This window comes from Rhinopithecus roxellana, chromosome 19 (assembly GCF_007565055.1).
Source record: "Rhinopithecus roxellana isolate Shanxi Qingling chromosome 19, ASM756505v1, whole genome shotgun sequence".
Taxonomy (NCBI): Eukaryota; Metazoa; Chordata; class Mammalia; order Primates; family Cercopithecidae; genus Rhinopithecus; species Rhinopithecus roxellana.
Window position 1 is genome coordinate 21,469,048 of NC_044567.1, and position 27,513 is coordinate 21,496,560.

Consider the following 27,513-nt stretch of genomic DNA (forward strand, 5'->3'; position numbering starts at 1 on the left):
TGAAATGGAAGGCATAATACATTTCCCATTTTAAAGTAGAAAATCTGATTGGTGTGGTAATCCTGTAATACCAGCACTTTGGGAGGCCAAGAAAGGAGGATGGCTTAAGGCCAGGAGTTCAAGACCAGCCTGGGCAATATAGCAAGAAGCAAGACCCCTTCTACAAAATAATTAAAAAATTAGCCAGGTGTGGGGGTGCCTGAGATGGGGAACTGTGGAACCTTTGGCAGTGGCATCCAGGACTGGGACCGTGTCTGTGAACAGGGCCTGGGCCCCAGAGAGCTCGTGGAGGAAAGGCCCAGGGCAAGGAATGGATGCCTGGTCAAGGACATGAAGATCAAGTCCCTGGAGGAGATCTATCTCTTCTCCCTGCCCATCAAGGAGTCTGAGATCATTGACTTTTTCCTGGGGGCCTCTCTCAAGGATGAGGTTTTAAAGATTATGCCAGTGCAGAAGCAAACCCACGCTTGCCAGCGCACCAGGTTCAAGATGTTTGTTGCCATCAGGGACTACAATGGCCATATTGGTCTGGGTGTTAAGTACTCCAAGGAGGTAGCCACTGCCATCCATGGGGCCATCATCCTGGCCAAGCTCTTCATTGTCCCCATGCACAGAGGCTACTGGGAGAAGAAACCCCACACTATCCCTTGCAAGGTGACAGGTGGCTGTGGCTCTGTGCTGGTGCACCTCATCCTCGCGCCCAGGACACTGGCATTGTCTCAGCCCTGGTGCCCAAGAAGCTGCTAATGATGGCTGGTATTGATGACTGCTACATCTCAGCCAGGGGCTACACTGCCACCCTAGGGAACTTTCCCAAGGTCACCTTTGATGCCATCTCTAAAACCTACAGCTACCTGACCCCTAACCTCTGGAAGGAGACTGTATTCATCAAGTCTTCCTGTCAGGAATTTGCTGACCACCTCATCAAGACCCACACCAGAGTCTCCATGCAGGGGACCCAGGCTCCAACTGTGGCTACAACAGTTTTTACATAAGAAAAATAAAATGAATTAAGCCTGTTTTTTTTTTTTTTTTTTTTTTTTTTTTTTTTTTTAAAGTAGAAGACTGGAGGGTCTCTTAATCTTAAATTCTCTTCAATGTCTAGTATTCTGTGATCTTATAAAGGTGCATATTGATCTGTAGCCAGGGAACTGTTTTAGGCTGGGGAGTGAATAGATAGGGAGTGGAGAATTTTAAAAGTTATTGCATATTAGAGTATTATGTATTAAATTACATATTAGTGATATGTAAAATTATTACATACTCATGCGACCAGGAATGGAAGTTGGAGAGCATAATGATTTAAAAAATTTTTAATTTTGTTTCTTGTCCAGATCACAGAAAAGTAAACACTGTATGTTGTTCATAATCACGAGTGTCTATATAAATCTTGAGAGTGGGAGGATCCTCAAAAGTTCAACCACACAATTGTTGCTTGAGTTTCCTCTGTGACACTATTGCTAAATATTCACCCAATTATGTGTGGAAAATTCAGCTGAATGGAAGCTCAGTACTTTTGGAACCAATCCCATTCATCTATGTATTCATCTGTGAGTTCTTTTTTCTATTTGGCTAAAGTCTGTTTCCCGGTACAGAGAGACAGATCACTCTTTAAAAGAGTTCAAATTTAACAAAGAAATGCCCAGTTTTATATGACCAACTGGAAACTGAATGGAACCAAAATCTTTCTCATGTACTTTTGTGTTCAGAGTCTGGTCTTGTCTCAAGAACAAATGTAGTGAAGATGAAAGTGCTATTCCAACATAGAAAAGAAATTGGATTCATAAATAACTTTGCCAGTCAAAAATGTGAAATAAGTAGAAGAAACAAGAGAAACAGTTAAAACTTAATTCCACTTGAAAGTATTCCTTAGAACCTTAGGGGTCTCCTGCAGTGTCATGCAGTACCTTCGGAGCCTGATTATCTCCTGCTTTCTCCTCCCCCGCCTTGCTGAAAGTCAAGATCCTGATAGAAGGTTGGAGGATAGTTCTTTTTGACTGCTGTATTTGTAGATATCAGCTAAAACTCATTGGATCCAAGGTTTGGTGGAATCAGTAAAGGTGATGTAGACGTAGGTACTCAAACCCTAAGGGTACACAAACACAAGCTAAACTGCTAGAATGTATTACCCTCTTGCCTCAGTGAACGGTCTCTGGCTCACTTCATCCATGTGGACCTTCATTATATCTCTACCCTATATCCATTGTCCATTTCCACCTCCAGGGTTCTGATGTGTTCTGAGTATTAGAATGAAGAAATGCCTCTACCTCACACTTTGGGTGGCATGTAGGGTCTCTGCACTCTGTCTCTAATAAAACATTGTCCCTGAACTCAAGCTAAGGGCCCACTTAGCTCTGTACACACGGTTCCCTTGGCAGATTCGTTTCTTCGTCGTCTTCTTCATTTTCTATTCAGTTATGTGTTACACCTTCATACGTTGAATTTTATTCACCTTTCTCTCTTTCTACATGTATTCATAGCTCTGTCTTTGCAGATCAGTGCTCACTTGAAGCTTTGCTACTCTGTCAGCCCCTCTCCTCTCTTCAACCTTTCTTTTTCCCCAACCCCAGCCTGAAGCCCAAGTAAATTAGCTTCTCACCCCTGCCCCCTAGTTTTAAAAAAAATCCCATACTCCTCCAACAGTGTCTATTCTTGGATTTGCAGTCAGCAACCATCTCCAATAACCATCAGGCTGTCAGCTTTGCAGCTCCCTACCACCTCCCACCTCCCCCATCACTCACCAGAGGAAAAAGAGAGCCAGAGCAAGAGCTTGAAATATATCATGCAATAGTGTATCATGAATTTGTTGTGAATCACAGTGGTGAAGCAGGTTTATTTATTTCTGAGACCTTAAATCAATACAAAGTAGGTCTCTTAGTTCTGAAGCTGGGATGGAGTGTGAAAAAATGAGCCCATTGTACTCTTAAAACTTTGGGGAAAGGAGATGACAGCTATATAATTCCATTTACCAGGCACTAGGGGCTTTAATGTGAAGGTGACAGGGAGCTCTTTGTGCATTTAGAGCACCATATCTTCTAAATAAAAGATCTGTAGACTTGATAGTGGAGCATAGCTCCAAGTTTAATAATCTCCAAGCATTAGACCGAGCCAATATGTTCCCAAGTCAGAGAGGTTCCCCCCTGAACACTCATAAATTAAAAGTGCAAGAACCGCACATGTTGGTCGATTAGAAATGCAAGGACTCCAGTCTTTTCTAGAAGGAAGACAGAGCTGGGCTCTGGCTGTGCACAGACTGGTCTGTGAATATGATAAAGAAGCGGAAATGAGACTGTTTAGAAACCTGACTCCTAGTTGTTCATCATTCTAGGGAATGTTCCCTGTGCATGGATCCAAATCTAGCTATGTCCCTTCTCATTCAGATTGACCATCATCACACAGTCTAATCAACTAATGTACATAGTCAGGACTGTTGAATTATGAAAGGAGAAGCTTAAAGAGCTTTTTAGATTGAACTACAGATTACCATGCCTGGGCTTCAAGATTTTCTGGCTGATTTTTTACCAGTTCCTAAATTTAATAATGTCTCAGTGTCTGGGGTTTAAGCCTTTTAAAATTGTATGTGCATCTAAGAAATTGACAAATCAGTGTTGGTAAGGAAAAGAACTCACCCAAATTTAACCAACAGCTTAAGATGCAAATATGAGAAGTCAAGACCATTGGAACATGTAATCAACTTTTGAGTTATCTTCATTTTCTACCTGACCCATTGGTAAAATATTGCCTTTCTCAATAGATAAATCTAGCAGATTTATGCAGCTCAGAAGAGCACTCCTAACATAATATGACTTTATAGTACTTAGAATTACTAGTTTAATTTTAACCCATATAAAGAATTTTGACAGGGGGAGGGAGGGAAAAGAGCATCTACATTGGGGAAAACTAAAAAGGTAGGAAAATTGAACCACTCCTTTTGCTTCAGAAAGCCACTACACATTATAACACTAATATGAAAGACTTATTTTTGCTTATAGTAGTTTAACTTGCTAAACATACTAATCAGTTGAGTTTTTATAGAATGCATAAAACTGTGGTAGATCACATGCATTTATTGCATGTCTGTTAGGTATAAAGCTGTTTTTATGCTGTGGCAATACAAAGATGATTCCAGGTTTCATGGAGCTGAAATTTAGCTAAAAGACAATAATAGGCTTTTCATGTGTTCTAAAGGAAAAAATAAAATTGCTGCCCACCAGATGTCAATGAGAAAACACGAACCAAAAGGCCACAGCGATAACAAGTCAGTGCTACTCCCCTAAGAGCCAGGCCCTGCAAACACTAGACTCTTGGGACCTGGCCAATGCAGTCAGTCACAGCCTATTCAGTAAAACCAGTAGAAGGCGACTGACAAACAGGGATTTTTTAAAAAGTTTTCCATCTTTAGAAAATACATAATCTGATAAAAGACTGGTATCCAGAATATATAAAGAATTCTCAAACTCAATAAGAAAACAACCCAGTAATTAAAAACATGGGCAAGAAATTTGAACAGACATTTCACCAAAGCAAATATAAGGATGGTAAATAAGCACATGAAAAGATACTTATCATTAGTCATTAGGGAAATGAAAATTAAACCACAGCTTGACACCACTAAATGGTTTTGTTTTTTGTTTTTGTTTTTGTTTTTTTGAGACGGAGTCTTACTCTGTCGCCCAGGCTGGAGTACAGTGGTGCAATCTCGGCTCACTGCAACCTCCATCTCCTGGGTTCAAGTGATTCTCCTGCCTTAGCCTCCCAAGTAGCTGGGACTACAGGCACGTGCCACCACGCCCCGGCTAATTTTTTGTATTTTTAGTAGAAATGGGATTTCACTGTGTTATCCAGGATGGTCTCAATCTCCCTACCTCATGATCCGCCTGCCTAGGTCTCCCAAGGTGCTGGGATTACAGGTGTGAGCCACTGTGGCCAGCCTAAATGTTTGTTTTTTTAGTGTTTGACAAATACCAAGTGTTGATGAGGATTCAGGACAGCTGGAAATCTCTTAAATTGTTGGTGGGAATGCAAAATGGCACAGCCACTTTGAAAAAGGTTGGGCTTTTTTTAAAACCTGTGCACAAATGTCTATAGCAGCATTATTTATAATCCTCCAAAAGTGAAAACAACCCAAATGTACATCAACAGGGAAATGGGTGACCAAGTTGTGGTACTTCCATAAAATGGAATACTACTCAGGAATAAAAATAAACTACTGGTACCTGCATCAGCATGCATGAGGCTCAGATGCAATGTGCTAACTGAAAGAAGCTAGATTCAAAAGGCTATATACTGTATGACTCCATTTATGTAACATTCTAGAAACGGTAAAACTATTGGAACAAAAAGATCAATGGTTGTTGGGGTGGAGGGAGGGACTGATTACAAGGGAACATGAGGAGACTTTGGGATGATGAAAATGCTCTCTATCTTGATTATTGTGGTGGTTATATGACTATGTGTATTAAAATTCACAGACTTGTATACCTTATGATGGACAGTTTTGCTATATGAAAATTATACTTCAATAAACCAGACTTTATTTAAAATGTTTACAAATTGGCTGGGCAAGGTGGCTTATGTCTGTAGTCCCAACACTTTGGGAGACTGAGGCGAGAGGATTGCTTGAGGCCAGGTCTTTGAGACCAGCCTAGACAACATAGCAAGACCTTGTCTCTATAAAAAAAAAAAAAAAAAGAATTTATCGTCAGAAATCTCAAGTCCCAAGCCTGTGCTTCTTCTCATACATTTAGCAAGCAAACTATTGTGTGGCTCCTCTCTACCTTTTTACATTACAAATGAGTCTCTGTTCCTTACCCACTCCACCTTCAAATCCTTATCGTCTTTGTGCTGTCTAATTCATTCCTCTGTTCTCCAGTGAGCCCTGCACTTCAGTAAAGAGATGTCTTCCAGTGTTATTTCTGACCTATATTCAGCCTCTTTTTGGCTGTTTCTTTTCCTTCCACTGACAGCACCACCCCTTTGCCCCAGTTTATCCTTCAGCATACCTGATCACTTCATAATTTGCTGCTTATAGAGAGATTTTTGGTCTTATAGCAGATGGTCTTGAATCCAACTGTGGCTCATGTCAGAGGCTTTTCTCTCCTCTGCCCACAGTATGTCACTGAGCCCCTTCTCTACCCCAACCCTAGCCTAGGACCTACCAGCCAGCACTCCAGTTTGCCAGTGACAGTAGTGGCAATAAAGGTGGGGAAAAATTATAACCCTGTGCCTATGTATTAAGAAACTGTATTTTGCAAGCCCCAAATAATCTTGGTGGTCACCTAGGTCCTGATTCCATCTCCCTAGAGATTTAATTCCATTCATCCTTGGATATATTCCTGAAGAAACATTTACACAGTGATATGTGCAGCACCACTTAAAAGTGTTAATTGGAGATTGAATTACTTGTCAGATTCTTAAAATGTAGTCCTCTCAGGTCAGGGAGGAGGATATTAGCTGCACTGAGTAGATGAGCTATTGCATTTTTTTCTTCTCCTTTTTTCTCTCCTCCTCCCTTTTTCTCTCTCTCATCCTTCCTTCTTTCTTTTGTTCCTATTTTACCACTTTTCCCCTACTCCTGCTTATTCTTTTTCATATCTGTTCTCTTTCAGCTTTAGCCAACTTTTATCAATAACCTGACAGATCCCAGAGTGACTTTAATATCTAGAATCATAGATGAAGTCCAGTGATGACAATTACTCAGTAAATTTACAATACCCCTCCTCAAATCCTTTTGAGAATGGAAATGTCCTAATAAGAAGGAGGATTGCAGCGAGGGCTCAGCTTGTGTAGCCTAATTCTTAGATGCAGGAGGAATTTTGTATTCCCTGCTTCCTTAAATAGAAGATGTCCTGACCTACCAAGGATTGTTTAAAATGGGGGAAAAGACTGAACAAAATGGGGAGAGAAGGAATAGATTTCATTTTTTATTCCATTATTGATATGCATCACAGTTTTTCACATCTTCAGCACATGATTGCAAATATTTGCCTATAAGTCTAAGGGTCCCCAACATAATGTGTATGTCAGGACAAAGGCAATTTTTTAAAAATTGAGCTAAGTTGCATCTGGGAAACTTGGAAATCTTAATGCCTGTGCTGACAAATATCCTGACAAGTAAATACTGCACTCATTCAGTATTACATAGTGATTTCATTTGCACAAAACCTCACAATGCTCTGCCACTTCAGTCAAACAGTCTGGAGCATGGGGGAAAGGAAGAACGTGTTTATCTTGATTTCCAAAAAGGGCTTTAAGGGAGAGAGCAGGCGGTATATTAGGCTGTTTTCATTGCCTGTCAGCTGTGGTAAACCTGAGCTGTCTGCGCTGTCTCTAGATAAGCAGCAGCAGCAGCAGCAGCAGAGGCCTGAGCATGGATATATGACTGCATTCATTTGTACTTCTTACGTATCTCAACGTTTCTAAAAGGCTACGTAGCATCTTTGGTGGAGCCTTTAACAATTGTGTCTCTGCTAATCACCGGCTTTTATGTGGTGCCCTTAATTCTTAGGTCCGCCGGCTGCAATGAATGAAGTGCTGGATGAGGCTTAAGTTTATATTGAGAATGAGTCAAGATCCTCTTTCCTCAGATTCAGCCCTTGTTCAGTTCTGTCAGCATGGCACTCTTCAGCAGAGGACCTGGAGGTGGAGCCTATTCCTAATACTGCATGGTACTGCTTCTCCACTTAGATCTGGAGGGCAACAAAGTGAGGCCTCAGGAGAATCACCTCTGTTTGACTCGCTTCTGTGTTTAAATGATTATTGCTGCTTGCTGGACAGATAAATTAAAAGTTTGTATCATACAGTAGAAATGTAAGAGGAATATATTTGGGAACTGAAACACAGCAAGAAATGCGTAGGTCAAAGTTTAAAAGAGTGTTGAACGCAGCTCGCCTACTTCGTGAAAATACGTTGATGAGAGTTGTTGACCCCGAGTTTTTCTGTAGAAGGTCAGTAGGACAACCTTGAGGAAGAAAACAACGGTTCTGTCTGTGTGGGTTCTGTTCATCTTCCTAGATACTGATGAGGGTTTGTGTAACTGTTATAGCATGATCATTTCAGAGGTAGGCAGAATGGATTTTATCCTAACCCAGATTCTGCTTCCTTGGTTGGAGCTTTTGTTGTGAAGTATTCTAAAATCATTAAAACCACTTGAGTCAGCAACGACCCCTATAAATCAGGAGCTATTGTGTGCACCCTCATTCTACTGGTGCATACTCCAAACATGTGGTCATTGAAGATGAACTGGAGGGTACTGCTTTCTCTTCACCGATTGTTAAGTAGTCATGATTGTTAGCATTTGTTTGTGATTAGTGGAGCAGTTTCATTTCTGTGCCCATCCCTACCCTACCCCCCATCTCCCAAAATAAGGCTGGTCAGAGAGTGATATTGGGATACTCTTAGTCTATTCTGTAATTTTTCTCCTTAATTTCCAAATTAAATGAATGTTCTCACATGACAAACACTTCTTTAGCTCAGAAATAATGTTCCTGGTTATGTTAAGCCCTGGTTAGGTTTCTTCTAAACATAGGAAAGGAGAGATGTAGAAATACTGCTGCCTTTTCAGAACAATGCCAAAGCATCAGAACCCAAGTTTTAATTTAGCTTGTAAAGGGAGGAGTACTCAGTTACTGAGCCTACCAAGTTTGCCTCCCATTATTTGTAAAAATACGGGGTAGAATGGATAAGTGGCAGAGGATCACTTTTAAATGAGGAGGCAAAGACATCAGAAGAAAGTGTGTTTAAACAGCTGGGCAGTCCCTTTTTCTGAGTGTAGTTCTTCATTGATCCATTATTAATTTTGGAGATGTGTAAGATTCTAAGTGGTTGGACATTATCAGGTATTAGAGATAGGAAGAAAATAGTGTTTCTGAGTAGAAAATAGCCCCAACTTTCTCTTCTGGGCAACAAGGCGTACTTGGCTCCTGACCTAATTGTGAATATCACGTTTGCAGGGTCAGCACAGTGTCTCCTTTTTTATTCCTTTTCCCTCTTTCCAGTTTTATTTTAATAATTAAAAATACTGCTGATCACACTGAATGACTTCTAGCCGAGAGGCAGTCTGTCCCAGAAGGACCAGTTGTGGACCATCGGGTTTATGACGACCATAAAACCAGAGCCAGATCAGAGCGTGGCCTTCTTAAGTGACAGGGTTTCTGCCTTTACCAGGCTCCTGCATCAACAGACTGCTTTGGATATTTGCTTTGGTTTGGATTTTTTGTTCTGTTTTGTTTCCTGATGCATGTGTGAGTGTGCATGTGTGCACACACTTAAAGATATAAATGAAACAGGTATGTAATGCCCTCTGCCTGTTAGAAAGACTAAAGCCATAAAAATAACAAACGGCGTGTATTTGCTAGAATGTCAAAGTTATGAGTTTATTTTGTAATGATGTGCTCCTGCCTTCATGAGGTAAACTGGCCGTGGCGGAGGTGTTATTAGTAATATGGACTCAGCGGAGCAGAAAGCCGAGTGACCGAGAGATCAGTGTATCAGTCAGAGAGAGGGCAAATGGAAAGAGACAGCAGGAGAATGAGAAAAGAGCCACAGTGCCTGGGCTGAGATTAAAGACGGACTGAGAGGCGGATGGGAGCTCAGTGGTCAGATACGGTCTCCCCTGTTCATGAGGCTCCTTCAAAGGAGCTGCCAGCATGTTGCTCAGCATGGGGCTGCCTGTAAAGGCTTGTTCTCTACGCTTCCTTATCAAGGAAAGCAGTAATCTGAGAGCAATTTTGCTTTCCATATTCCTTTCAGAAAAGTATCTTATGCCCTTCCTAGCTGAAGTTAAATGGAACCAAGGCCAATTGGGTCACACTGAGGTTATTACTTTGGTCACCAACTTCCTCCACCTTTGGAGGATCCTGATGGGGGTGTTGACCCAGCATGCAGGGGAACCTGTCAAAGCTTCTAACAAGAAGGGCCAAAATGGGAATATGCAGGCAGACTTTGCTGGTCCTTAGTTACTTACATTCTCCCCAGAGACTGAAAATGAATACAAGTAGGGAAGAAATTTTGTATCGTCGTTATTTTTTAAAGGAGGAGAGGAAAGGAAAAATAAAAGGTAAAATACAGTAAGCACTCTACAACTGTTTAGAGCTCTCAGGGGCTACCTTAGATGACTGGCAATTACTACACACTCAGCAGTTTGCAATAGTCAGTGATCAGGCTGCCCGGCTTCCATCTGCTGGGTCAGAAAACCTCCTTCCCTGAAAGAAATTATTAACCAGTCTTCAAGGAAAAAGAAACCCTACAATTTCCAAGTCCAGGAATATCTTTTCTTCCTCTTTTTTTCTTCTTTAAAGGAAACTTTGTGGTTTTCAACTGCAGGTACCCTTTGACCTTACAAGGGTTAAACTCCTCCAGGGATAGACAGGGATTGAAGCCCAGAACTCCCTGGAGCCTTGGAAGGGAAGGAGGAGGGGAAGCGTGCTTGGGTATAAATCACAGCCCTGCACCCAGCACACAAAGAAAAGACTTGAAACTCAGGGGTTCATGTATGTAGCATGAGTTGCTTCAGGATTTTGCTAGCTTTAGGGGTTGTGCGTGGAGGCCAGTGTTAGGTTGGTGCAAAAGTAATTGCGGTTTTGCCATTAAATGACAAAAACCACAATTACTTTTGCACCAACCTAATAAAAATCAAATATAAGGAAAAAATAATCGTTTTTAAAAATAAGGAACCTAAGCCCCCAGAGTTGCTGTAACTGAGACTTGTCACTAAATATTGTTGAAAGACAGGCATGTTACCTTTTTGTGTCTATGCACAAAGAGACTTGCACGTGATAAAGTAGCCTATGCCTCTGGGTCTCAGCCTCACCCACCACTGTAGTTTCAGCTGAGGGTGGAAGTATGCTATGCCTATCTGTGGCAGCTGGTGGAGAGAAAGGGGCTTGCTGGTTTTAAAATTGCAACCATGAATGTGATCGTTAAAAGTATTTTTTGTTTTCTAAGTTTTCTTTTTAGGAAGAAGATTCAGATAGTCCCTCAGAACAACCCATGGAGACTGGAATCTCTGTTTTGTGGAGAAAAGAACCCATTTTAGTGCAACTTGTGAAATAGACCATGCCTTTATTTCTATAGAGACAAATGTCTTTTCTCTTGCTCATTTCTCTAGGTCCTCGGGCGGGAAGTGTACACCTCCAATAACCAGCTCGGGGGCATCCAGATCATGCACAACAATGGGGTGACCCATTGCACTGTGTGTGATGACTTTGAAGGGGTTTTCACTGTCCTGCACTGGCTGTCTTACATGCCCAAGGTGAGCCCTTCCTACCCAGCACTGACATGGCCTGCAGAGCCTGTCATTTCCGCCACAGCTCACTGCCTCTGTGTTTAAGGTCTTGTCTTTACGGTGGAGCAATTTTTTTATAAAATATTTCTCCAAAAGCTATTGATTTCTCTTTTTCCTTACAGCCATATTTTGCCTTCTACCTTTAAAATGTCTTTGGATTTCGTTAGTTGGGCCCCTTTCTAATGTCTTACAGCCATGGAAGCCCTCATGGCCTACCTAAGGCTCAGATCCCAGTATATTAAGGTTCCTCCTCATTATGGGTTTTCTCCTTTGTAATAGTCATTCATTCCTCAGAGAAGCATCCCAGAAAGCATGGGCACACTGAAATCAAGAGTCAAAACACACCGCTTTGTGCCAGCCTCCTAAATGAGACTATTGACCTATACATGTTCCTTGGGGCTTGGCACATAAGTAGGATTCTTCCAGCTGAAGATTGGGACTATTGGGTGTAATTCCATATGTGGGCCCTGCTGTCTTTGTCTATAGCTATTGTTGCTGAGTTGGAGTCTAGGGCTGTCATTCATTGATTGCTGTGCTCTTTCTCTTCCAATCTCCTTTTAGAGCGTGCACAGTTCAGTTCCTCTTCTGAACTCAAAGGATCCTATAGACAGAATCATCGAGTTTGTTCCCACAAAGGCCCCATATGATCCTCGATGGATGCTAGCAGGCCGTCCTCATCCAAGTATGTATATGTCTGAGGACCCCATGGTATCTGACTCTCAAGCTTTTAGCGTTCTTTTCAATCAGTATCCAATTCCTAAACAATCGCATGTGACTAAGAAAACAGAGCTAAGTACCTAGAAATGAGAAAGACCTGAAAACCAACCCTCTGAAGAAAAAGGTGGGAAATCCTTCATGAACAAATGAAAAATAAATAAAATGAGATTTCCCAATCACCCATCGAGTCAAGTAGTGCAGTCACTAATACATTTCCTCTGTTTATTCTGTTATTAAAGCCCTTATTACTTAATGGGTTCAAAGACTTTAAAACAGTTCAATATAAGCCATAAAATCATAGAATTATAGGACTAGAATCTTCAGTCATCTAATCCCTATAACCAAAAGAGATTAATCAGTTTCGTTGCAGCAAATGTCTTTGAGACCCTTCAGGGTAGAATAGGACTTCACTCTTCTCAGCAAGCTCTGAGCAGCCACCCTGCAGGTGCCCTTCTTTTCTTATGGTATTGGCAATGGTATTGGTAATGGTATTGGTACTTGCTCAGTAATTAATAGAAGGCTACTTTGTAAGCTCATTTATTCATGAAGAGATTGTCCAGAACTTTTGATTATATAGATACATGGAGTGAGAATAAGCCCTGCCTCCAGATATATCTAATCTGTTGCTTTTTTTGGAGCTGATTTTACCTAACTTAGAAACAAAACAGGAAAAAGAAGTAACTCTGTGTACATTCTCATCTGTCAGTCCATTTGGCTGTTCTAGCAAACCTCACTTATCAGGAGGTTCTTTTGTGGAGCACCAAACCCCTCTGCTATATTTTGAAACCATTTTTTCAAACTATGCGAGGAAGCGTTTGTTCTTTTTTGCATGTTTATTGCAACGATTGCAAAGAAAGGCTATATATAAACGTAGAAGAGATTGCAGAAGGTATTTTATTAAGTGTAAAAGTCATTGTGATTTTGCTGAAAGAGAGGTCTTCATAAGGAAGATCTAATAAACCTTTGTAGGTACCCACTGTAAGCCAGGTGGGACTGTAAAGCACTTCCATATATGTTATCTTATTTGCACTTACAACCTCTCATAGGTAAAGAGAGATAACCATTTTACAAAAATCAGAGAAGTTGAGTGATTCATACAAGGTCACATAGCTATTACATAGCTATTATATTGTTTTTCTAAATATCTACATTAGGCTTTCTATTGTATAAAAACATGAGAGAAGTGTTTAATTTATAACTTTACCTGTTGTCTTTAGTGTCTTTTCTTGTTAATTTTAATAAAACTAAATAGTTTATTTTACATAGCCTGGAAAATCACCATACTAATCTTTTCCCTGCTGTTCCTTTTTTTTTTTTTTTTTTTTTGAAATGGAGTTTCGCTCTTGTCCTCCAGGCTGGAGGACAATGGCGTGATATCAGCTCACTGTAACCTCCGCTTCTACTTACCCCTTCTTTTTGTACCATGATTATGATAAGAACTATGAGCCTAACATTACGTGTCAGTCTTTTTTTTTTTTTTTTTTTTTTTTTTGAGACAGAGTCTCGCTCTGTCATCAGGCTGGAGTGCAGTGGCGCAATATCAGCTCACTGCAACCTCCGCCTCCCAGGTTCAAGTGATTCTCCTGCTTCAGCCTCCCGAGCAGCTAAGACTAAAGGCATGCGCCACCACGCCTTTAGTAGAGACAGGGTTAGTAATTTTAGTAGAGACAGGGTTTCACCATGTTGGCCAAGATGGTCTCCATCTCTTGACCTCACGATCCACCAACCTCCTAAAGTGCTGGGATTATAGGCATAAGCCACCACGCCTGACCACCTGTCAGTCTTAAAATGCAGGACTTTTCTGGGAATGAAGTGAGCCTCTTCACTTCTAGAATTTGGAACAAGACTTAGTGAGTGTTTTCCTGGGAAATACGGGAAGTCATCTTAGCTGGCTTCTAAGGTTCTGCATCGGAACTGGGTAGGATCTACTCTCTGGGGACTGTGAAGCACAACTACAATAGTCAGTGACTCCTCCCACCCCTAGCAGCAGGGTTTTAAACAAAGAAAACATTTCCATCTTGAAGTTACTTCAGTAGTTCCAAATCCCTGTTATTAAAGTAAGAATTAGAAAATGATCCAAGGATATAAAGTTAAAATTCAGTATTCTGATGAACCTAGAAATTTGGTTTAGAACTTTCACCAAAATTTGAGCCCTTCTTTCATGGGTGAACAGAAGTATGTGTGTGTAGGTGGGCATTATCCTGGCCATTATTAATGAGATCCACAGAATAAAATGAAATTTGTGATAAACTAAGTTTTCTGTTTTTTGGATAATATTTTTTCATTGACTCCCTAGTAATTCATCCTGCTGTCTATGTGCAGCTAACACTCGCTCCAAATCGAGTGACTTCAGATTTTAATTTAGTGGAAGCGTTAAAGAAAGCAGATGATTCTCTGTGATAAGTTAAAGCAGATATCTTCTAGGTGAAAAGTTAAAGTCATTTATTAGAGGAGATAGTGCTGTGATATTCTTCAAACTGACGCCCAACACAAGACCAGAATCTAAACGATCGGCTTTGGGCTCACGGATGGAGAGATAATTTTGAAATGGATGATCACATTTTACACTGGGGCCATAGAGGCAAGGAATGTAGAACACAGTAATTACAAGTTTAGTCTTGATAAAACACTCTCCATCCTGTTTAAGTCAGCAGAGGTTAGCTTGCTCAGATCTCCACTTTTAATTGGTTTTGGACTTGGGTTTTTAGCGGGTGGAGGGCCATGTTCAAATTAGAAGAATCACTAAAACTGTGAGCTGAGAGGGCAAACCAGGAAACAGTTATTTGCAGAAGCTTTTATGGGGCTTTGGTCAAACATTCATACCTGTGGAACAAAAGTTTTTTTCTTAAACTAATATGTTGAAAATTTTGGGTCTTGCCAGTGAAGGAAATTCCATGTGCAAGGAAGATTAATGGCATTAAGTATGTGCATCTTAACCATTGTATTTTTACTACCTGTCAAGAATATATGGCCCTTTTTTGTAGAAAGATTATACTTTATCAGCTGTTTAATAAAGTAGATAGATCTTGTTGCTTTTGTAGCAGAGAAACTGAGTTCCTATTTTTCCCTCCAAATTTGGCTCCTTAGCTGATCATTAATACTTATTGTTTGGTTGTTTTCAGCCTTCAGTTAAAAGAAAGTCAGTGGAATCAAACAAAATTGTAAGGCAAGTTTTAAAATAGAAACAGACATTTTGAAAATGTCTTTAATGACTTGGCTGCCTTTTGACAAATATTTGTAGCGTCTTGAAGAAAGTCAAGTTATTTATTTAAAAGCATGCAAACTCTCTCTGCTAGCTGAACCCCGCCGTTTAACAATAAATGATGCTTTGCTGATAAATTATTCTTTTTATGCAGACTAGCAAATGAAATAGGAGATGATGTCTGAAGGCAAATGAACATTCAGCTGCTTAATGCTTCTTCTATTATAATTTGGTTAAAAACAACAAACTCCCCAAAATAATCCCCCAAACCACCTTAAATCCGTCAGTTCCAGTGCATTGTCAATGGATTCACTGTCCTTACTCTCTGTTTTCTTTCTTTCCCTTCTATAGCCCAAAAAGGTCAATGGTTGAGTGGCTTTTTTGACTATGGATCTTTCTCAGAGATTATGCAGCCCTGGGCACAGACTGTGGTGGTTGGTAGAGCCAGGTAAGAGCTCTTTTGTTTTGGCAGCTCTTTTTCCTCCCAATTAAAAATAAGAAAGAGCCATGGCTATGTAGATATATACCAGTAATATCTCTTTGTCTGAACTGTCTAAGAATATTGGGGCTGGGCGCGGTGGCTCAAGCCTGTAATCCCAGCACTTTGGGAGACCGAGACGGGTGGATCACGAGGTCAGGAGATCGAGACCATCCTGGCGAACATGGTGAAACCCCGTCTCTACTAAAAAAATACAAAAAACTAGCTGGGCGAGGTGGCGGGCGCCTGTAATCCCAGCTACTCAGGAGGCTGAGGCAGGAGAATGGCGTAAACCTGGGAGGCGGAGCTTGTAGTGAGCTGAGATCTGGCCACTGCACTCCAGCCTGGGCGACAGAGCCAGACTCCGTCTCAAAAAAAAAGAATATTGGATTATAGCCATGCCCAAGGCAGAATAATTGGAGTGCTGGTTCTCAGTTGCCATTTTGTGTGTCACTCTAATGATGCGTTTAATCTGAAGGCTAATTTTGACATTTCCTTTTAATAATGTTTCAGGAAAAACACTTTAGGAGCCGTAAAGCCCAACTACAATAGCCAGAGCCCACCAATGACCTTCCCTCTCCCAAAGACAATTTTCTTTCAGGAATAGGTGACAAGTGATTCAGAGACTCATCTGCTTTTCTGTGTAACTGGAAAGAGGCTCTTCATGGCACCGAGATTATTTAAGTGACAAATGTACTATATTAGATTATAATCAGATTTTGAATTGCCAAAAAAAAAAAAAGAAGTTTACCTGAAACAGGAGTAAAATAAGCTGAAACAGGTTGCCAGAATACCTATATTTTTCAAGTGGGAAATTGAAGTTTCTATTAAATTTTAATACCCACTCTAAGAAGTGCTTCACTCAACAGCAAGCTCTGCGCAAAATAATCTGTAGTGCTTGCTATAACGAGCTATAACGAGCACCTGCCACGACTGATCTTAATCTACTTCTGCACTGCAGAGACATGCTGCTGAGGGACCGCATCTGGAGCTCACCTTCCTCTGGGGGCAATCCGTTTTTCTTATCTTGGTGAAAAGTGGCACCTGCTCAAGATTCTCAAACATGCCACATTGGGTTGAGATTTAGATTCTAGCCTTGAAAATAATTCTAGGCTCTGTGGTTCTCTCAGTACAGCAGGTCAGCACGCCTCCATGCTGCCTGTGACAAGAAGCCATCAGAGGGCAAATCCCACAGACAGGGTCTTCCTCTGTGACTCTCAATAGGATTCTGGCCTGGAGTCAGCTCAGACTGAATGTCCCAGAGCCTACCTGTCTGTTTTCTTTAAAGTCTCAAGTCTTTTATCTCACCCCAGGCTTCTCAGTCCCAGTGAGAAGTATTCTCTGTGCCTGGTAAAATTCCCACTGGGGAGCTGGAAGTAGGAGATGCACTGGAGCGAGAACCCTGATACTCAGCTCCTGTATCAGCTTGTTAGATTCCTCGTGGCACACTAAGACCAACTTTTTTGAGATTTGTCTCATCTATTCTGCTTCAATTTTCCTGTCTGTGAAAAAAACATGGCAGATTTTAAGTCTCAGAAAGCCAAACGTTTGTTAAGCTCTTTAAGATCCTCCCATGGGAAATAAGAGAATAATACTTTATACTTATGATTAGAAGAATAGGGACTGCTTTGTGACCAAGATCAGTCAAGCTTGGCTTTGGTTAGCTCTGCCATTGTTTATTGCAGCACTCACTCTGACTTCCTCCTTTCTTTCCATCTGACGAGTTCTGGGCTTCTTACTCCAAACACATACACATGCTCACAAGTATATAAAACACAAATGGAGCTCTAGCTTCTTTCAAAAGCAGTGGCATTTCAAGAAATAAATATAAATGTATTCTTCTGGGATTGTTACTGTAAGTGCTGCCAAAACTCATCTTTGGTATGTATGTTTGGAATATGTGTGCTATTGGCTGTAAATTGTCTTTTATTATTCCATGGCACCTTGTCCAGGGACACACTATAAAACAAGATGTAGCATCTTCATGTGCTAGCCTGATAAAATTTATATGAAGTATAATAGAAAACAGAAGTTGTTCTGAGCTGTTTTCAAGTTCAATAAATAACTGTAATACTCGGATAAAGATGTTCTTTATTAGGTCACATGGGCCCTAATATATAAGTTATAAGTTACCGATTTAGGGTGGCTTTTGCAATTACAAGTTTCCAGTTGGATTATTAATCATTGTGAACAGAAATATTTCTAAACCCTCCTGTGTACCTCCTGCTCGTTGTCTGGTTGTCTAGAGGGCTTTTGATTCTGATTCAGTGCAGGCAAGTGACAAGGGGGTGGGTGGTCTCCACTCAGGCCCTTGTCAGGCCTCTTGTGATGACAGGAATCCATTTTCACTAGCCAATTTAACAACCAAAGGCCATCCGTCATGGAAAAGTTTGTTATGGAGATGCTGTGGGGAATGAGAGACTATAACCCATCCCAGCCCCAACCCCAAGGAATGCAACAGTGAGAATGAAGACTGAATCACATTTTCCAGAGTAAAGATTCACCCTATACTTTGTTTTGCTCTCTGATTTTTCCTAAAAAATCTTTATGAGGACCAAATTGGGAGGTCATAGTGGAGTATAAGGTGCAGAGGCTTTGAGCTCCTAAACAGTTTTTTAAATTAACATAGCCTTGAGATAAATGTATACTTCTAATATAGATTTCACCAGGATTACTACTAAAAATTATCCTCGTCCCATTGGTCTTTTCCAAAAAAGGAGAAAGTTAAGGGCTTGTTGATCCACTTCTCTACTCTTGGCGTGTATTTTTCATCATTCTCATAACATGCCTACATATCCCTAACCATACACCCAATAGTAAGACCTATTGTACCCTCAAATCTTATCTGGAACCACATTATTAATATTCCATAGAAAATTACAACTCCATTTCAGCAAGGTCAGCCCTCATTAAAAGTTACTGAAAGTCTCAGATTCCTACTGCCTTTCAGACCATTTCCTACCATCTTCACCAAGGAGATGCTCTAGAGTGAACTGAGAAGTTTCATTTGGCAGCTACAGAGGTAGGGATGCATATATATGCTAGACTGTTGAGTCTAAATGCAGAGGTTCCCCTAGAACAGCCCTTGGTTTGAATTGATCTTGTGTTGGGACATTTCCGAATAGAAGTGATTCTGAGGGTGGTTTCCCACCATATTTAGAGAGTAAATATCAAATCCATAGCATCTCACATTTAACTCGTAGAAGAATCAGATTCCCCCTGCTCTCTGTGTTTGTTTCTAGTTTTTTCCCCAATGGCTTGATGTGGAATTGGAAAACAAATGGCTAGCTATAATGGTGACATACATTGGGTTCTTATGTGGCTCATTTTTTATCAGGCTAGGAGGAATACCTGTGGGAGTTGTTGCTGTAGAAACCCGAACAGTAGAGCTAAGTATCCCAGCTGATCCAGCAAACTTGGATTCTGAAGCCAAGGTAGGCCAGTCAAGTACACTGTGAGCCTGTGCTTGGAGGGTTTTTCTCTTCACAGTGCCTGTGGATACATCGGGAGCGTTGCAAACCATCAGTTTTAGAGGGAAGGGCATCAGCAGCCTTGAATGATTTTAGAACATCATGTGCTCACTTTTAAGATGAGTCTAGATGGACTAGAAGCTAAATTCTGCCTCAAAAATTAAATAAGTCTTTACAGTAGTCTTCTTGATGCTAGAAAACAGTATACTTTTGTTGGGGAAGATGGTCTTCCAGAAAGGCAGCTGAGATAATAATGAAGGCTCTTTGGTCCCCGATTCTTTGAGTATACACATGGAAGAGCTACAATGAGTTAATGGTGAAGTCTGCCCTAATGCAAAGCGGGAACACCACAGCCTTTTTTTGTTTTTGTTTTTGTTTTTGAGACATGGTTCATGGCCCAGGCTGGAGTGCAGTGGTGTGATTTTGACTCATTGCAGCCTCGACCTCCTGTGCTCAAGGGATCCTCCCACCTTGGCCTCCCAAAGTGTTGGGATGAGCCACTGTGCCTGGTCCCATTTTTTTTTTTTTTAAGGATGGATTATATTTTCACATCCTGACACCATTCAGAAAGTGAGGGGTCAGGGAGGCCAGGGAGGAGGCTATTCAGCAGTGTGACATCAAGTGTCTGTTGATTAGCTACAGTACAGGAAAATGCTATACTAAGCACAAAGGTGAAAGGACTGGGAGACTATGTACAATTGACTTGCTTTAATGAGTAGCACAATGGGGCCATTTTAAGTAGCTTTTGAGAAACCTAGAACAAGCGTCCTTAGGACTGCATTCTTCCCTTTTGACTACAGAGTTGTTATAATCAGGACTTAAAAAGAATAGTATTTGACAAGGTCAAAGATCCAGGATCCTTTCTTCTTTTTTACTCCAAACATGATGATCTGATGAACAGTAGTTTTTGTTGGTCTGATTTTTAGTTTTCAGTTTTAAATAAGTAAAATCTTGTTCACCTTGGAGAGATTTACCCCTAGAGCCGTGTTGTTAATTGTGTCTTCTTTGACTTTTCCCAATAGATAATCCAGCAGGCTGGCCAGGTTTGGTTCCCAGATTCTGCGTTTAAGACGTATCAGGCCATCAAGGACTTCAACCGGGAAGGGCTGCCTCTGATGGTCTTTGCCAACTGGAGAGGCTTCTCTGGTGGAATGAAAGGTGACTGGCCTGCCTGTGGGCTGGAGGGGCATCACTGATTACTGGGCACTCTGCGGCAGAGGGAGTGTGTAGGTTCAGCGGAATCTGTGGGTGTCCTAATAGCCTAGGCTTTTTGGGGATTCTGCCCTCTCTGAGACATCTTTTGAGTTGCAACTTGAATGGAAAAAAGTACACTTTATAATTTATAATTCCATACACAATTTCAGAATAATCTACTACTAGTGTTATTGAGGTGACCTACTGTTGTGGATTTAGCTCTCATGGGTGGATGCTGGACCATTCTGATCGTGCTGGGGAAATATGATACTGAAATTAGCATTTACTGGAAGAAAATGAACAAATTCAGTACCAGAGGCTGTTCTTTGTGGCACTCTGCGGCAGAGGGAGTGTGTAGGTTCGGCGGAATCTGTGGGTGTCCTAATAGCCTAGGCTTTTTGGAGATTCTGCCCTCTCTGAGACATCTTTTGAGTTGCAACTTGAATGGAAAAAAGTACATTTTATAATTTATAATTCCATACAGTATTTCAGAATAATCTATTGCTAGTGTTATTGAGGTGACCTACTGTTGTGGATTTAGCCCTGGTACTGAATTTGAAAATGAACAAATTCAGTACCGGAGGCTGTTCTTTGTGGCAATTTGTGCTGTTGTATTATTATCTAACAACAGCCCTGAGCCTGTGGCTCCAGCATATTAGACCATTATTATAAAGGCTCTACTCCATGCTATGAGAATTGCTAAGTAATTAGGCAGCCAGTATCACCATTTACAGAGAATCCTTAATGTGTAGAGCAACTGTGGACACTACAGGGAGAGCCCAAGGAAACACTACCTCTTACAGTAGTGAAGCTCTCTCTCTCGTGGCCAGAGAATTCATGGCCATGCTAAGCCAGAGACTACATACCTGGAGGGCATGAGAGTATGCTAAGTAAATTCCATCTGTTTTGGGGAGAATTTGGGGTTCTAAAGCAATAGGATAGGGCCAGGCATGGTGGATCACCTGAGGTCAGGAGTTCGAGACCAGCCTGTCCAACATAGTGAAACCCTGTCTCTACTAAAAATACAAAATTAGCCAGTAGTGGTGGTGCATGCCTATAATCCCAGCTACTTGGGAGGCTGAGGCAGGAGAATCACTTGAACCGGGGAGGTGGAGGTTGCAGTGAGCCGAGATTGCACCACTGCGCTCCAGCCTGGGCAACAGAGGAAGACTCCATTTCACAGAAAAGAAAAGAAAAGAAAATGCTTAGGGACATACAAAATGTGAAACAAGGAACTCTCAATAGGGCACTTAAAAATAGCTTAGGGTAGAAGCACCCCCAGCCTGTGAGGGAGGAAAAGCCTGGGGAAACTACCAGATGGTCAGTTTTGTGGCAAGAGGGATTCGAAATTTTTGCCGACAATTTTTCCTTACTTGTCTAGGAAGAGCCCTGTATGGCCAGGCCTCCTTGGCAAAATGCAGACTAGGTTGATTGTGTGTGTGTGTGTTTGGGTGTTTGGTTTTTTTTTTTTTTTGGTTGAAAAGTTTACCTTTGCCTATATTTGCTGGAGAACTACCATATTTTATACTTTTCTTGGGGGAGACTTGGACTATACATCCAAATTAATGATTGTATATATATTTTAGATTGTCAAGGTGAATTATTTTTTGACCAAGATAATAAATTAGCAGAAATACCATGAGAAATTGAGAGTATACGGTTAAGTCAATCCTACACATTTTTATTGAGTTCTGTGTGTTAGGAAAGATGCCAGCCACTTCAGAGAACAAAAATAAGTCAAAATAAGTCAGAAACAGACATTACCTCACAGAGACAAGAAAAATGTCTTGAGCAAAATGATAAAGCCATAGTGTATAAACAAAATACCAGGATGTTCAAAAGAAGATGGTAGTTGTATAACAAAGGGTAGGGGGACCTGAAACCCCCTCATTCATATATATGAGGTTCATTCAGCATTAGATTTCACTTGATCCCACATTCCTTGGCTCTAGTATTTTTGTCGAGACCTGGGAGAGAATGCTATGCTATTACTCCTTACTTATCTCTTTGTGGGGGGCCCGTTGAGAATGTACTCTTTCTGACATTACTTTGGAGTGTCACCCTGGATATTTTATCCTAACTGAAGTTCAGAGTTCAAAAGTTTCCAATGTAGCAATTCTAGGAAAAGCTTCAATTCTGCTACATATTTTGGCTCAGGCCCAGGTTGGCTGCTGCGCTGTAACAATAAGAACAACAACAATTAAGGTTCATTGAGCTCTTTTCACCAGAAACCTGTGCTAACAATTTTACATGGATTATCTTACATAATCATCACAACAAGCTCCTCTAAGGGGTAGGTTATATTGTTATCCACATTTTACATAAATTAGGTTTTATGTAAATTAGGTTAAGTAAATTTCCCAAGCGCATTCAGCTAAAAAATGGCAGAGTTGGGAAAGGAAGGTGTATCTGTCTGACTCCCTGTAACACAGTTGGCTCATTTTAGAGCCTAAGACCAGAACTAGATCTACTAGAATATCCCTATAACAGAGTGTCAAGGTTCCTGAAAAAGTTATTATCCCACCTACTTCCCCTCCACTTTGGGGATGTCCTTGGTTATTGTAAAAAGAAATTTCAAGAGCTCAGAAATGAGTTCATCTTTTATTGTGGTAAAATATACATAATATTTATCATTTTAATTATTTGTAAGTGTACAATTCAGTGGCATTAAATACATTCACAGTGTTGTGTAACTATCAAAACTTTTCATCATCCTCAACATAAACTCTATACCCCTTACACAGTAAGTACCCATTCCTTTCTCCCTGCTGCCCTTGGTCTGAAATGAGTTTTTGGCCTGATACATAGACCAGGGCAAGTTCTGTCTTCTTAATTTTGGTGCTGATGCATCCTTTTACACCTCGCATAAGACAAATAAGATTTAGGGAAGCTAGAGATCCCTGTGAAGGTAGGAGGGGGGAGGAACAGTGACTTTCATATTTACATACAGGTCAGGGTGTTGCCTACGTATTATCTCATGTAAAGGGACCTAAACTGAGGGCCTCTTGTCATTCTTCACATCCCTTGGGGAGATGTTTGCAGTTTTGGTTTCAGTACTGACTGGGGATTATGCAGGGAGGGAAAATAAACAATTATGCCATCCCTCAGTGCACACAAACACACAGCCAGGAGCTGACTGCACTGTGGGTAAAATGACTCCAAAATTGTGTGTAATGAGTAGGAAAAGATTAGAGACAGCTCTTGCTATGCTGAAAATTGACATTAGTGGAGGGGAAAAAAAAAACTCTTTACTAGTCGGCCTAGGAGGTCTAATTCGAGCAGTAAAAATATAAATAAATAAATAAAAGCATGTCAAGATGGTATTGGTGCTTTTTTTCCAATGAGCTCTATCTGGCCGGAAGGCTATTCAGCATAATGCAAAATTAAATTATAAAAACTGGCTGAATATTTAGATGGAAGAGCCATTTGGAAGCAGTTTATTTAGACGAACCGGCAATGACCCACAACAGGGAGACATCAAGCGTGAAATTTACTAGAAATTAGCACCAGGGTCCCAGCCTCAGCATGAATAGCTTGATAGGATGCAAATCCCAGTGATATTAAGCTGCCTCACTGCTGGTGCTACAGGGTCACTCTCAGTTGGCTTTTCATGTTATACTTATTATTTTTTTCAGGACAGGTTATAAATAACAATAAAAAAAATTTATTGAAAACTTTAACTGGAATGAAAGTCTATTTTAAAGTCTCTGATTACTTGGATGTTGAAATACAGTGTCAGCCAATCATAATGAACTAAGGAGAGACATTATGTATATGTAGCTTGTGTATGGCTAATGTTTACCTTCAGTTTCTAACAGATAATCTTGCCCAAGCCAATAAGATCTGTTTCATTTTCAAGAGTGTGGGACACTGTGGAAACACTCTGCCACCCTGTTCCCTTGTTTGATACACATGGTTGCCACAGTTTATCCATGTTTATAACAATAAAAGCCCTAGGCAGGGTTGGTGCCTAGGTGCTGAGAGCACACTGCAAAGGTTGTGTGTGATCACCATTCATGCAGATGTGCTTGGCCCAGCATGCTAGAAAACTCCAAGCTCCCGCCTCTCCAGTGAAGAACCTATCAGTATTTTCCATTCCCAGTTGCGTTTCTCAGGGCCTGAGAATTGACAGCATATGCATAGCTTTAAAATTCTGTAGACTGATTTCTAACCTAAACCCTTGGGGGATCACCCCTCCCCTGCTGCTCTTGGCTGTGCTTTTGCTCTGTCTCTTAAATATGAAGGGATTTCAGACAATTGTGTGTCAGATTGTTGCCAAGTGTTTCACCCTGCCTTTCAAAATACGTGGTTTGGGGCAGCTGCAGTTAGTCTGAGCATGTTGATTACAGAGTTTATTTGTGTGTTTGTTGATATTTTAATAGCCTGCTTTTTGGGTGTTTTGATGGTTGGGCTGTGGGTCTGTAGGTGTTCCAAGTTAGATGGAGGCAATATATTAGTCCCAAACATGTGAGCTTTAACAAACCCCGATGCTCCTTTCCTACTCACAGTCTTGGGGCCGAAAAACATTTGTTTGGCAGTCAGATCCAAGCCTCACACAGGCTGGTAGTGTTATCAGTATAGTTTTGAACGTTTCTGAACACAGGAAATCCAGCAACCGTTGGGAATATTCAATCGTGTATTCAAGTCTCTTTTTCTGGTTTTTTTTTACTCATCATATTAGATGTTGGAAAGCAGAGTACTTTCCAACAGTCTCATGCTGTCTCTCCTAGCAGTAAGAATGAAGTAGTAGAGGCTGGGCACAGTGGCTCACACCTGTAATCCCAACACTTTGGAAGGCCAAGGTGGGTGGATGGCTTGAGCTCAGCGAGACCAATCTGGGCAACATGGTGAAACCCCGTCTCTACAAAAAATATAAAAATTAGATGCGCATGGTGGCACACACATGTAGTCTTAGCTACTTGGGGTGCTGATGGAGGAGGGTCGTCTGAACCCAGGAGGCAGAGGTTGCAGTGAGCTGAGGTTGTGCCACTGCACTCCAGCCTGGGCAACACAGCGAGACCCTGGCACCCTGCTCCCCACCTCAAAAAAAAAAAAAAAAAAGAATGAAGTAGTAGAATGTGGACATTAGGGGCAACAAGATCTAGATTTGAGTCTTATCTCCACCACTCACTCTTATTTAACTAAGCCTCAGTTTACTCACCTGCAACTTGGATATATAAATAAGATGATGTTCTGATGATTAAATGATTTATATGTGTGCATATATAATCATGTTCCCTGGTACGCAGTAAGCTAGCCATGATAATGACAAAAAGGAGCCCACATCCATTTCATAAAAGTAAAAATCACACACACACACTCATCTTCATTCAAAACTGTTTGCATATACCAAAAATCTAGTATTTTTTAAAACAGATGAATGAAAATGCATTTTAAATAAAGTCTCCCCCTTCTTTTTGGGATGTCAATCTGTTAATTATAATACAGAGATAGATTTTGTTATTGCTAAGTCTTTAACAAGAAGAAGTGAGTAAAAGAGCTGGAAACTTTGTCTTCACTTACCTCTAACTTTTTTTCTTTTTCAGGTAGAATGACTTTTTGTGCTGTCTTTTATTGCTTTATTTTCTCCTTTTATCTATACCTTCCATTTCCTCTCTTTGCATGATATCGTTGAGGGACACTCTTTTCTGTTACTTGTTCTGAGACTGTACTCTTGGCAGCACTGAAAAATGTACTGCTAATTACACAATTATTTTATTATGTAGCACTGTTTGAAATATCCACTAAAGAATTAATTTAGTTAAAATAATTTGAACTGAGCAATTATTTTCATAACCACAGAATTAGCGTAAAGCGCTTAAAGTCCTTTATTCCCTGTTCTTCATACAGCAGTTGTGTAATTAGCAGTAAATTTTTTTGGTCTTAGCTTTTCTCCCAAAGGAATAAATATCTTCACTCTGATCATATACATGGAGTATATAATCATACACATTCCACATAGAATTGGGAGTGTTTTCTGGGGCAACTTGGAATTTCTGAAGTATTCACAGACACACCAGGTTGGGGCAGTGGAGCATATGCCTCGCAGTGAACTATGCTCACTGATGGTTTGTATATTAAGCCATTTTTACTTTGGAGAAGGTGGCAGTTTAATTTGCCAGTAACTACAATGAAAGCAATTTCTATTTGGTTTGCTCTTAACTTCCTGAAAAATGCTTCTTTGCCTTGGATTCCCAGAATTGATTTATTCCAAATTGAGATCCTCTCCTTGATAAGAAAGTTTGAACTCAGTTGAACCTGTTATTTGGTATTTAGAAAGGATCCATTGTGGCTTCACTGAAGTGCTCATTAAACATCTGGACTCATAAACCTAAAACTTTAGCAATGGACTTCAATGAGCTGGGAAATGGGAAGTCCGTAAAAAGTTGGGAAATAAATAACTGATCCAGTTTTCCAGGGACTCACTTTATGTGTACATCATGGGTCCTTTTCTTCAGGCTGCTCCTGGCTTTGGAGGGATTACAAAATGTACTCTTTTTTTTTTTAAGGCAGGGTCTCGCTCTGTTACCCAGGCTGGAGTACAGCAGCATGATCACAGCTCACTGCGGGTCTCGGCCTCCTAGGCTCAAGTGATCCTGCCACCTCACCCTCTGGGGTTGCTGCGGGGACTATGGGAATGTGCCACCATGTTTTGCTAATTTTTTTTTATTTTTTGTAGAGATAGGGTCTCTCTCTGTTGGTCTTGAACTCCTGGGCTCAAGCGGTCCTCCCACCTCAGTCTCCCAAAGAGCTGTGATTATAGGTGTGAGCTACCATGCCCAGTCTACAAAACGTACTCTTTAGCAGAATGAAGAGGTGGCTCTTCTCTTGTTTTTTGTTTATTTTGTTTTATGTTGTTTTTGAGACAGAGTCTTGTTCTGTCACCCATGCTAAAGTGCAGTGGCAAGATCATGGCACTCCCTGCAGCCTCGACCTCTTAGGCTCAAGTGATCCTCCCACCTCAGCCAAGTAACTGGGACTGCAGGCATGTACCATCATGCCCAGCTAATTTTTTATTATTTGTAGAGATGGGTTCTCACTATGTTGCCCTGGTTGGGTCTCTTCTTCTCATGTGGCTGTGTAGTATTTCCTAAATATTTTTTAAAATTTTCTGTCATTGATACCCTATAAAAATGCAACTGTTAAAGAATTTGTTTTTCTTTCTCAT

General features: G+C 40.8%; 1 protein-coding gene across 6 annotated transcripts in view; it reads left to right on the top strand.

Annotated features, from left to right (window-relative positions):
- The window catches only part of ACACA (acetyl-CoA carboxylase alpha), a 342,596-nt gene that overhangs the window by 284,041 nt on the left and 31,042 nt on the right, over window positions 1–27,513 (top strand). For all 6 annotated transcript variants that reach the window (XM_030923246.1, XM_030923247.1, XM_030923245.1 and 3 more), the window contains 5 exons: window positions 11,108–11,251; window positions 11,846–11,966; window positions 15,555–15,651; window positions 19,019–19,115; window positions 20,174–20,309. In XM_030923246.1, coding sequence (XP_030779106.1) covers window positions 11,108–11,251; window positions 11,846–11,966; window positions 15,555–15,651; window positions 19,019–19,115; window positions 20,174–20,309 — 595 coding nt within the window. The remainder of the gene's footprint in view (window positions 1–11,107; window positions 11,252–11,845; window positions 11,967–15,554; window positions 15,652–19,018; window positions 19,116–20,173; window positions 20,310–27,513) is intronic.